A 13,373-nucleotide genomic window follows, 5' to 3' on the forward strand; every position below is an offset into this window, starting at 1 on the left:
ACAGGTTAACAGACTAAGATAGGGCCCGACATTCCTTTAATGACCTGCCGAACCGTTCTCATTAACTGGCCCCTCGTAATGCTTTGCCGCTCATTTGCATAACAGGCCTCTTAAATGTCGCTCATTAAATGCTTAATTCCATGCAGCTTGGTGCCCAGGGTCACATATTGCAATTAAATTCAGTTGCACAAGGTCTATAGTTTGAGAGCCTCTTTATCGCTCTGGTTAACCATCCATCAAAACTATTTTTTAAGTTTCCCATAAAATTTTGCAATGACGTACAAGAAGAAGGACCTCACAGACAGATCAACAGAAGTGAAGGTAGGGTTTCACGTACAATGCACACACACACATACATACACACATAAAAACAGACACACATACAGACACACACAGAGACACATACCGGTACATACACGAAGATGCCTGAAGACCAGCATATAAGCATCTACCTCCATGATATTAGCAATCAAACAGCTGAAACACTGTCTTCTTGAATCAACTATGTCGGTTAAACCTTGGTACCTCGCAAAATAGGATAGTTTGGCAAATGTTGCAGTGTTTTTCCAGAAGGATGATTAAGTCTCACACATGCCTTCAATAAATTTGGAGTAATATTACAAATTGTAAACTTGACAGATCTGAACAAATTCAAGCTTTGTTTATCTGTTTTTCGTATGCTTCAATTTTGTGTATCTTCTTTATAAACATTAAAACTTTATGAGTAAAGATCTAGGGCATAGTAATAAATGAAATGGCAACATAAATAGGGAGCAATTTGAGTAAGAAGCTGAAAATTATGAATGTGCATTCCTTAAGTTGTTTTGCTTGTGATTTTCTTTTCGCATGTGTGTGTGTGAGTGTGTAGTACTGTGAGTGGGGGTTCTCCAAAGGAAATATGCAAAAGGGGGCTGTCTTGTACATTCCTGGACCGAACAAACTAACCGGTCAAAACACAAAACAAAACCCACAAACACATATATTGTTTAGGCAGAACAGCCCAGACCATTTCAGATCTGCCACATTAGCTTGATGCTTAAAACAAAATCTTGATTAAAAAGATAAATTACAAAATAGAAAGAAAAAAAAAAATATTCCAGACATCTATGTTATAGCTCAGAGTCTCTTTGACGTATGCCATGCCATTTTTGCTTGCTTCCACCATCCATGGCAATAATGTATTTGTGCAGGTAACCATGACTGCACTTAAAATGCCTCCTAAATGCATTGCAACATTGTTGTGTATCTGCCCTCCTTTTGTGCATGTGTTAGCCTGCGTGTGTTGCATTTTAGTCACGGGGGGGGGGGGGGGGGGGGGGGGGGGGTGGTTGGGGGTGGGGCAAAGTCATTCTGACACTTAAGTCTACAGCATTTTTGTGCAGTTGCCAGATAAGGCTAGTGTCGACGTTGACACGGGCAACATAGCAACCCAAACTTTTCCCGCCCGGCTGGGGGGAAACTGGACATGGCACGTCCGATGGTTAGGAACCAAGCTTACACATACTTTGCCAGCAAGTGCCATGGCAACAGTGAAAACAATAGTTCATTAAAAAATAAAAGAATTAAACATCTACATTCATCCACCTTTCTCTCCGCCACCGAGTCTCACAATCCAATCAACTCAAAACTTGTGATAAGTTCGTAATACTACACTCCCTCTACCATCTTCATTTTGCAGGAATTAGTTAAGAAATGAATAACATGACGACCATCCAAAATTAGGTGGAGAATTAAGGATGACAGAATCCCGCTAAGACAAATCTAACCCCCCCCCCCCCCCGAACACACACATACATATTCAAGTAGAGTAAGAAATTCAGGTTGATGAATTAGCTAGTGCAAATGTAGGATGTGTACATGTATACACTGCCCTAGAACAAGTCAATAGTTTGTTTTGTCCACAGTGCCGCTAAGCCAGGTGAAACTATTTGGAGTAGTTGATGGATGCGTCCCTTCATCCCGAACAAGTTGTGCTTGCTGTAGCCTACATAGGTGGACACAAAAAAAAAACCCTGGAACACCGTGCCTCCACACGTACTACTAAATCGGCAACAACAACGCAACAAGAGCGGGAACGCTATGCAAAGTGGGACGAGCTGTGGACGGATGGATGGATACACAATCGCCTGAGTCGGGGCTTCCCGCTCACGCACTGACTGTGTTACCTTGCGACGAACTGGATGAGCCTCTCACCACTAGCTCGCAAGTCTCCCAATACGAGTCGCCTCAAACTCGATGCTATGCGGAATCTTGAGATGCACACTCACATTTTTTTCATTCCCTGTCCCTGCCCCCCCCACCCCACGTCAAGTTTTATTGAATTTGTCACAAATGAATAACATCGAGAATGTGCTTTGTTTTAAACAAGAAAAAAAAAAAGGGAAGAAGAATGCTGATGAAAATAATAACATTGCTATAGAAGGGTGAAATTGCTGGCTGAAACTCAAAGTAAAGCAGTGATGAACACATTGTTGTGATTAAACCGGCCATCAAATTTAGTGGAAGCTACTCAGATTCATATCTACTGCTGATGAGAATCAAACAAGGGGGAAGTGGTCTAGGGAGGCATAATTGGTCGGTCAGTGACCCCTGGTCACATTCATGGCATGTGGGAGCTGTGATTGGCTACTGTACAGCCTCTTACTATCCAGCACTTGTAGACATTGCACAGAATCTGACAACACACAGCCTTAACTACCACTAGTAGGAGTGTAAGGATTAATCATGCTACCAAAGTCACTATACGTGAAAAGCAATATATGCAAACTATTTACACTTGCCTACTTAAAACAATTTTTTTTCCATTTTTATTTACCTCTCTATATTTTACCAAACAATCATAAAAATATTTGTCGCTGAATATAAAACCTTATTTTGTAGATATGTCCTTCATAATTATGTAAGTCAAATCTTAATTTTGAGTTTTACTGCAAGGTCTAGACCCATGTCAAGCAGCTGCTTATCAAAGCACTCTCCTGCTTTTCTTTTCACACAATTATTGCAAATATATAATTTCCAAACTGACTAATTCAAATCCCTTTTTTCTTTATATTTTTCTTCTAAATTTTGGTAATTGAAATGGCATAACATATTTTGAATGATTATTCAATCATTATTCAGCTAATTTGCAACTGTCATATAGTGTGCTAAGTCTTATGCATTGATTAATGTTATACTCATGATGTATGTATGTATTCTGATATTATGCTACGCCTTATGCATTGTGCATTGTTATGCTCAAAATATTTGTATGTATTCTTTTGTCATGTGTAATTTGAAAAAGCAGAAATAAATCCTTGAAACAAATAAATAACGAAAGACGAGCTGTCTAAAGGAAGGCAAATTCAGACAAGGACTAAACACAGTCATTGCTTATTGCATTTTCAACATCAAACGTGTAATCTTTTGGCGACTTTAATCAAGCTATAGTGGTTGTGTCAATGAATGAGAAGTGGCCCATGTATTTTTCATTTGTGTGTGCCTAATATCACTCTTACTTACCTGTAGGTGCCTGTCCTATGCCATGGTTTGTTAAAACTACAGATGCTAATGTTTAATATTTTGACCTTCTTGGTTCCAAAAAATTATACGAGGGCTATTTTAGCTAAATAGATACGTAATAGCTACGGAGCGGGTTTTCCAACACAGACCGCGTTATGCATGTTGGAAAAAAAATACCCCACATCAATTCAAAACCTCGCGATGCATGACAGAGTCGAAGAATACAAAACGCCACACGCGGTCATGCTTTTCCACTCTTTTTCGCGCACACTGGTGGCCAACTGCCATGTATTATGTATCTTAATGACATAAGGCTATGCAAGAGCGTAATACGAAAAGAGACCTGCTTCATACGAAGTATAAGACAAAGGAAACAAAAGCCGAGATGGATAGAACAGCGTGAGAGACAAAGAGGGTGACATACAGACACACGGACAGACAGATGCATAGAGGTGGAAAAACAGAGAGAAAGAAAGAGAGAGAGATATGGAGGATAGAAGAATACTGAAGAAGAAGAAGATGATGAGAAGAAGAAAGAATAGAAAGGAGGGAGAGATGGAGAGATTGTGAGAGAGGGAGAGCATGGAGGGAGCTCCAGCGAGCTCATTAGCTGGGCCTACACTCAGGGGAGTAATGAGACGGGATGATTGATGGATGGACTGCTCGGCCGTCCAGGCCGGAGTGACTCAAGACAACTGCATCATCTTCCTCCTCGAGATGGTCAGAACACGGGAGGATGGAGGATGGAGGAAGAGAGAAAACAAGATGGAGAGGGAGATGGGAGAGAAAAACAGAAGAGAGAGAGATCGGGAGAGATGAAAAAAAAAAGAAGAAAAGAGCTGCAGTTCACTAAAACATAGGCCAGGCTATATGTGCCTCAGTATAGGAGGGAAACAGAAAAGAGAAGTATAAACATATCTAAATATATATATAGAGAGAGAGAAAAAAAAAAGATAAGACAAATAACGAAAAAGAGAAATATATAAACATAGAGAGAGAGAGAGAATGAGACAAGGGGAAAAATATATTTGAACATACTGATAGTGAAAGACAGAAGAAATTTAGGAAGAGAAATGGGACAACTATCAAAGATACCCTAAATTCATTTTAAAAAAATTATTGCACCAGAGCTAACTGTCAAGTAGAAGAAAAAAAAATCAGAGGAAAACTAAGCACAGAAATCAAATGCTGGACATTGATATCATAATATAACTCTTGATTCTGCCTTTACAAGAAATATCTACAATATCCACATGGATAGGATTTGACTACTATGGCATTGCTTCATACCAGCAAGGGGTCTACCACTAGGAAAGGTCAATGACAAAAAGTATAAAACCAAGGGTTTAAATCACATATAATCCCATATGTTAGCTGTAAATAGCAAGTGCTTACTCCTTCCCCGGGACAATCAGGACTGGGCAATGGCTTCAGTGGCATCAATTCCATGCATTGTGTCACATATATCCTATGAGACAAGCTCTTACTACACAAACACACAACATTTCATGTTCCTGCTGATGGTCAGGCTGTGGTTATTAGCCAGTGTCCATTTTTTCATACACCGTACAGCTTTCTCCCTCTCTGTTATTTACTTCATTCATTTACTTCTTCAGAATATGTGGGCCACAACACAGGTGCAGACTGACACCAAAACCATACACCGCAAAGTCTGCTCACCACAATAACTCCTTAATTCATTCACACAAGTTGCTTTTACCTACTTCCTTTAGTACAATGACTATGATGTTGCACTTTTCTTCGCAGAGTTGCACAGAACATGCATGATCCATTTGCTAATATTTAACTCCAGTCGCAATCCTAAGCAGGATTCATTTCTCCACATCAAGTTTCCATGGCAACCATTCAACACTAGCATCATTACTGGACCTAACAAGCATCCTTTTTCTAGTTTTGCATCACAACTTAAAAAATATGTGTGAAGAAAAACAAACATAGAATATAGTCTACTAGATGTAGGAGTTTTGCTTTCTGTACAGACAATTTGTCATGTTTTTAAACTTTCAAAATTGTATTCCTCCCTTTAAAAAAGTTTTCCACATTGTATTTTTTTTTAATTTTGCTCTCTATGAATACTCTCTATGAACAATAATAATAATCATCATCATCATCACCCTTATCCTTATCATTATTATTTTTATTATCATTATCATTATTATTATTACTATTACTATCATTGTACATTCTGTGCAGTGTCTAATAGACATAAACTCAACTGAGCATAACAATATAGTCAACAAACAACAAACAAACACACAAACAAACAATCAACAAACTGTGGAGTCACACTTAATGCTTGTAATCACACAAACTCACCTGTTTCGCTGCCATTGTCCCCGCCGTGGATGGAAGAGATGACATTGGTGAGGGGCGGAGGGTCCGAGCCGGGGTTTGACTGCAGGTCGTCCGGTGGACCATACCCCACCGAATTCGGTCCGCCCCCTCCCCCTCCTACTGACGGGTTTTGACTCGGGTTCTGGCTGCCGGATTGTGACGACTGCAATCAAGAAACAAAGGAGACAGAAAAAATACACTTATTGAGACAAAAGGTATGAGAATGAAAGTATAGTTCTCATGCAGGATGGCAAAAATATGCAAGAGTAGGTCAAAACATCAGAAAAAAAAAGATTACCCTTGTGGCACTACCAGGGTTACAAATGAGAACTGTGTTATGAACAATCAGCATTGCTAAAAGTGTGGTACAATTATGCAATAATTTTGATTGCAACCAAAGAGTTCTTATTGCTAATAGGCAAGACTTCGCATGGCGTGGCGCTTTGTGTGGAGAACGTGGGTATGCAATCAGTCGTGCAAGGTCACATAAAATGTATGGTGTATGTAAAATTTATCACTATAAACACTATCGTGTCGCTGATGTGACAATCCCTATCCCCCTCTACTTAATTGTTGCAAATGTGAGAATACTCTGTGTATGGCAATGTACAGCGAATGGAACTAGACACTCAGGTTAACAAGTCATCACTGTAATGACTTGTTTGAGCCACATTTCTGTACTCTTTTATGGGTGAAAAAACAGAAGATGCACTAACAATACAAATGCCACTCAAATTATAAAGAATTTGTTATGAACTAATATCATGGGGAACAGGATGAGTTCTTGACCAACTGTTAATTCTTGAAGCCCTACATGATAGCTCATGGGGTCATCACACTTGAATCATCCACATCATTTTCATGACATATCACGAGGCTTCAAACTCTAAACACATTTCATCTAGAAATGTTTATAAGTTTGCTTGTTTAGCTCAACAAAACAATAAAAACAAGAGATTCTCAAAATTGCTATAATTTCCTTTTGCCCATCCAGTCTTCATGCTTAAAGTTTATCACACGGTATCCTGGTACATTGTATGCAGTGCCCCCTATATACACATGACATTCGGTAGACAAGCTGGCATAAGATGGAAATTTTCTGGTGAGCAATTGTAAGAGGTTCTGGAGTTGAGATTAGGCATCAGGTATTGTTGCTATGACAATCTGATCCTATAATGGTGAGGGCGCTGTCACCAAGAAAATGGAAAGAACGTCCCCCCCCCCCAACCCTCCTCCTCTACCTGTTCTTAACAACAAGAGAAATTCACGTCACCGACACCCGTGCTCTGAAATTGCAGCCCGCACGCATGCTAGCTGCACCGGACGGGTTCGGAATAAATGCACTTTCATTTCTCGTCTCCATTCAAATCTGCATGCGCATTGTTCTGGCCGATTCAATGAAAAATGTACGATCTGCAATCATTTATTCCTGAATGAATACATCAGCATGTACCAGTCGAGAAGGGGAGAACTCGCATTAAAATGTGTGCCATGAGAGGGAGAGGGAGGTGAGAGAGAAAAAATATATATAGATATCCAGGGCAGAATGTAGTGTGAATCGGTCACTGAATAATTCACTCACTTTATGCGGAAATGACGTGATACGAGTGGTAAACAGAAGGAGACTCATCAAAAATTGAAGTAAATTAGGTAGTAAAATGTGTAGATTTACTGGTAACGACTACCAGAATGGCTGATTTATGCATAGTAAATAAGACGGGGAGGAAAAGGAAAGGATGCCCTCGTCTGGTCTGACGAGGAAGGGGGGATGCCTATCTTAAAAAGTGGCTGCAGTAATACTCCATTAGATGCCACGGAGTCATTAGCAGAAGACAAGGAGCTATCAATCATGAGCGGAACCAAGGCAAGCAGAAAGGGTGAGATAACATGGGGAAAGGAGAGAAAGAGAGGGAGAGACAGACAGATAGAGATATAGACCAGCTAACAGGAAGAGAGATAGAAATAGAGAGAGATGGACAGAGGGAGAGATATAGAGAGACAGAGATATAGGGAAGAGATAGAAAGAGATGGAGGAAGAGAGAGAAAACATGAACAGACAGAGATATAGACCAGTTAACAGGAAGACAGATAGAAATAGAGAGAGATGGACAGAGGGAGAGATACATAGACAGACAGAGATATAGGGAAGAGATAGAAAGAGATGGAGGAAGAGAGAGAAAACATGAACGGACAGAGATATAGACCAGCTAACAGGAAAAGAGATAGAAATAGAGAGAGATGGACAGAGGGAGATATATATATATATATATAGACAGACAGACATATAGGGAAGAGATAGAAAAAGATGGAGGAAGAGAGAGAAAACAAGAACAGACAGAGATATTACAGGAAGAGAGAGATGGAAATAGAGATGGAGAAAGAGAGAGAAAGATGAACAGACAGAGATATACACCAGTCAACAAGGAAGAGAGAGATAGAAATAGAGAGAGAGAAAGATATACAGAGATATAGTTCAGCTAACAGAGAAGAGATAAAGAGAGATAGAGGAAGAGAGAGAGAGATGAACAGACAGAGATATACACCAATCAACAGGGAAGAGAAAGAGAGAGAGAGGGAGAGGGAAGGGCAGAGGGGAAGCAGAAAAAAAGGACAGTAAGACAAAAATGTACGAGAAAAAGAAAGAATTATCGGTCTTAGAGGGGATTAACATGGGATGGGATTTATTACCCGAGAATCAATCTTGATCCAAAGGAGAGGAGCAGTATGACAAATTGGAAGAAATATGGTAACCTCATGGTTGAAGAGAAGGGAGGTAAGAATGGATACTTTAACAGAAAGAAAATGATAATGCACTTAATCAATTCTTGAAAAGAGTAGTGCTTTTTTTGTGGTACATTCAAAAGTGGATGCTAAACAAGACAGCAATCATACCACAAACTTGGCATGACAGTGATGACAAAATATTGTGAGGAGATATCATGACTTCATAGCACATTCGGGCACTCTGGATCTTGTCAGGTAAGAAAAGGGTCATTAATCCTCCTACAACTACTAATGAAATGTTCAACCGAAATTCAGTTTTGGAAAGCTGACTTATGCTTAATTCGAAAAAGAGAACAATGCCCAAACTAATATTTTCTCTTCTGGTTCTTACCCAATGATAAATGTGGAAATGATTATACAGACATATAGGACCTGTTTGTGTGGTGGAGGTTGAGGTCTTTAACAGTTTCTATCAAGGAGGCATCCAGGATTGTCTAAATGCATAGGTTACTACAGGTGAGTGAATGTTGAGACAGATACTGAAACTTTGAAAGGATGGGAGGGGGAGGGGGAGGGGGAGTTGGAGTCAGAAGAAGAAGAAAAAAGGTCACCCCAACATATATCTTGGAGAGAGTAGATCAATGTAATTGATGTAGTACTTATGTTTGGTGATTTATTGTGAGAAGAGTGAAAAAGGCATTCGAAGAAGAGTAGAGTGGGATAGTTCACGGAGATTCAAAACATGATCTGCTATGCTCAGGCTTGAGGAGGAGGGGAAAGTATACACTCAGACTGGCTCATGTCGAAGATATAAACAGAGTGTGTGTGTGGTGATGTGGAGTTAAGTCATATGGCATTAAAACGGCAGTATACCCCTGTTTGTATTTGTGTATGTGAATGTGTGTGTGTGTGTGTGGTGTACTCTAAACATTGTCTATTTGTATAGTACCCATCAATACATCGTGAACAGGAACTAAAGTGAAAAGACATTAATCACTGGAGCAGACCTCTCTCTCTCTCTCTCTCTCTTCTCTCATTGTTTTAATATCTTTTAATGCTTTGTTTGGCGCAGAACTAGGCCGCTGCTGCCGCCTGTAGAAATTTCATCACGAGCCCCAGACAAGACTAATCGATGAGACTAATGAGCGATACTCTTTACTGTACACGGCCATTTGTTCATCTGACAAGGTTGCAAGCGTCTCGTGAGGGTGCATGGGTAATAAGCCAGGAGTGTGCGTTAAAATGTTGTAAAAAGGGGGTGACTGACTGATGGACAGGATGATACGGGCACAACATGCCTGTTCTGAGTGTCCACGCAGCGTCTTAAGACTCCATGCGTGGAAAGTAGGATGTACGTTACATTCACCTACTCCTTCTACATCCATTTGTCCTAGTGTAAAAAAAAAAAAACACGCATACAAGCATCATTAACTTCACCTTTGATGTCACCTTCTACTTCTTCATTTTTTTATCTCCTTTTTATCACTATGATTGCTATTGTTATCCTTTCATCATTATTATTCTAATAATCATATCTACAATTATCTTTATCATCATTTTGTTTTTGTTGTTGACATTGCTGTTACTTAATTGCAGCACTGCCATAATTTTCTCATCGCTGTCATTGATCAAAATATTCTACAAAAAGGAACCAGTTCAGACAGTAGGGTCTTTTGTTGATGCTGGGTTTTTTTCTTCCGCTTATTTATCTAGGCGGAGACCCATAAAAAATCATGGTTATTGAGATGGTAGATTATGTAATCATCTTTGATACACTCAGAAACTGGCTTATTAATACGTGAAAGCCCTAACTCCAACATGTATACACAGACCCGTTTCAATTAATCTGTGGAACATATTTCGCGTGTTAGGAAGGTCATAGGTGGTGTTTGTAGCTGCGTAGTTAACTGCATGTATTTCCGCTGCTGGCCACATTTGAAGGCCTTCTCAAATGCAAACGAACACACTCACAACACACACACACATACACACCAATTTGTACCCAGGTGCAGTCTACTACCCATTATCGAGTACATGATTATCTCATCTATAGCTATATTGCCAGGTATTCTTTCAATAATTACGCTCAATCGATGAAAAAACAATTGGGATGGAGCTGGGGTGGTGGGGGGGGGGGGGAGGAGGTGGTGAGCGAGGATGAGAGTAACAGAAATAGATGAATAGCTAGAGAGGGGGGGAGAGCCAGAGAGACAATGGAATTATGGGTCATTTCAAGGAGATACACACCCCACCCCCTCCCTCCAACCTGGATCAGCTACTGGAACTAAAAAGAGGAGCTATAGGAACATGACTGTGATCACCTTGGTCCCTGGGCCAATTTGGTCAAGGCCAACAGATTAGATGACACACGCTCTCCTATTTGACATTTCCTCTGCACTGCTCTGGGAAAATAGTGATGACTGCGGGCAACAGGAATACGCATAAAACTATTATGTACGTGCGGTGTCATCACCATCAGGAGCATTAACCAGGATGGTGGGGGGGGGGGGAGCAAGAAGGATAGCCAATGGCATAGGATGGACATTCTATTGAGAGGGCACAGGGACCAGGACCAGGAGGGGCACTGGGCAAACGTAGATTTACCCCCCAGCAGGAGATGGGAGGGGGTACTGATGTATATCTGGCAGAAACATTTTTGTTTTCATACTACAGTAGAAATATAGATCACAATGGTGACACAAATCAAATATTTGTATTTTTTCGCACTTTTTTTTTTTCAGTCATTATTCTTTTCTTAGCAAAATACTGAGGGAGTTTCATGCTCATTAAAAAAAGCAATATCTGAAATTGATTGATCTATACACCTGGTGTGCACTTGTACTAATAAAACAAATAAGATGCAGTTCCATCTGTTGCTCCAAGCACCATTTTGAGCACAGAAATGAACTTTCACAAAACAAAAGGCATGAAATGAACACAAATTTTAGCCTTCAAGTATTAATTGCTCATAATTCTCTGCATTCATAAAGACACTCAAGCTAATCTTTCTTTTTGTCACAAGTCATAGATCTAACATTATTTTATCCTTTGTTTGTGACACATGCTTCTGGAGTAATGCTTTCCGATCTAAACTCCGTCCTAACATGTAACATCCACCCGCCCAGCCCGGAATGCCAATTTCAGAAAAAAAAAGAAAAACTAAATTAAAGTGAAAGTAACTTCACATCTCTTGACTTGACCACACAACCCCCACTCATGGGGCTCTCGAGGATTATCTAATTACTGGTCATTCCCAGAATGAGAGCAACAGGAAAGGAGTGTAGGGGAAAATCAGTGACGATTCAATTACCGCCATCCCCCTCCAATCCAGTGAACATTCGCCTCACGCTACTCCAGGGGCAAAGCGTTGCCCCAAATACAAATAAAAAAAAAAGATATATGATTATGTAACAAAGTATTAGTCAGAAAGTCATCCAAACAAATTATTCAGCTCAATTGGCTCAAATTAAACCACTCAAGTGACTTAGTGGATTGCCACGCTGACTTTTACACTCGTGTGACCCCTGTATTTTTTTTTCTTTACCAGTACTTCTTGTATCATCATTAAAATACAACAATCACATCAAACATGAACCTCAAAAAGAAGGAAGAAACAACAACACCAAAAAAAAAAGAAGATTGGAACATCACTTTTTACACAGACAAGTCTAATGACTATACATAAAAGAAACTAAGCCCCTTTTCACAATGCAATTATTCCTGTCTATATCCTTTGTATATTCTTGAAGATAAGGATGAGCATCAAAACACATCATGTGAAATCTACGATGAAACCGTAACCAACTATGAAGGACAGGTATGTTCAGTGAATATTTACCTCTGTCATTTCATTTTCATATATCATCCAGGTTGGACACTCAAAAGTTCTGATTGACCAGTGGCAGGACACTTATGAAGTCTCAAGTTAGCTGACAGGCAATGAATTTACTTCTGTAAACTGTCAAGGAACACTTATTGAGGGATTACAGATTGTGGACACTTCTCTCCTCATCTGGACAAGAACATTCTGCCAACTGCTAGTCATGAGAAATTGGTACCATTCTGTGACTCTCTGTACTATTAAAGGTCTTGTTTACCTTTGGGAGCAGTGATTTTAAAAATATTCAAGATATCTCATTTGATGCTTATGTGTAGGTCTGTTGTATCGCAAAACATCCTACCACACAAAATTTTTGCAATAAAGCCTAAAATATATGGAGATATCACTATTTTCCTCACTAAACCATAACTGTAGACGGTTGTCTGGAAACATTTCTATTGTAACTACTGTTCACATTTTGTGTATTTAACAATACTTAACATTGATTATGCTGATTCAAAATTTTACATTCATTGTTTCTATCCCTATTTCACTTTTTAGAACTATTCTAAAGCACTAATGTGTGGTTTTTGTTTCATCTGCAAATGGTAAATTATGCCTTTAAAGTCATACCACCACGCCAAGGGGGCTTAGGCCATGGTAGCCCTGTGGAAAAAAAAATATGAAAACAAAATATACATGTTCACAGTGAGATACATTTTAGTACAGGGCAGGGGCTAGTAAAGACCTGCCTTCAGGAACGAGAAACTGTTTTGAGAGCCTGGTGCAGGAAGGAGGCATTTTGAAGGGGAAGTTGCTCGCAGGACAATCAGGAAGAAATAAAGAGCGCAAAAGAAGCAATCGAGAGTTAACCGGGCATCGGAAGTTTCTATTTCAAAGCGACGATGAACTCATTTAATGGGTCTGTATCATACACCCGTTTTGTGCTCTCTTTTTTGTTTTCATGGCTACC

General features: G+C 39.7%; 1 protein-coding gene across 4 annotated transcripts in view; it reads right to left on the bottom strand.

Annotated features, from left to right (window-relative positions):
• The window catches only part of LOC139712646 (homeobox protein Meis1-like), a 176,290-nt gene that overhangs the window by 91,268 nt on the left and 71,649 nt on the right, over positions 1-13,373 (bottom strand). For all 4 annotated transcript variants that reach the window (XR_011709577.1, XR_011709576.1, XR_011709575.1 and 1 more), the window contains exon 7: positions 5,839-6,019. Coding sequence is in view for 1 of the 4 variants with exons in the window: in XM_071624454.1 (XP_071480555.1) it covers positions 5,839-6,019 (181 nt within the window). In the remaining 3 variants the exon portion in view is untranslated. The remainder of the gene's footprint in view (positions 1-5,838; positions 6,020-13,373) is intronic.

Source organism: Diadema antillarum, unplaced genomic scaffold, assembly GCF_040938485.1.
Source record: "Diadema antillarum isolate AM-2024a unplaced genomic scaffold, OU_Dant_1.0 seq00001834_RagTag, whole genome shotgun sequence".
NCBI lineage: Eukaryota > Metazoa > Echinodermata > Echinoidea > Diadematoida > Diadematidae > Diadema > Diadema antillarum.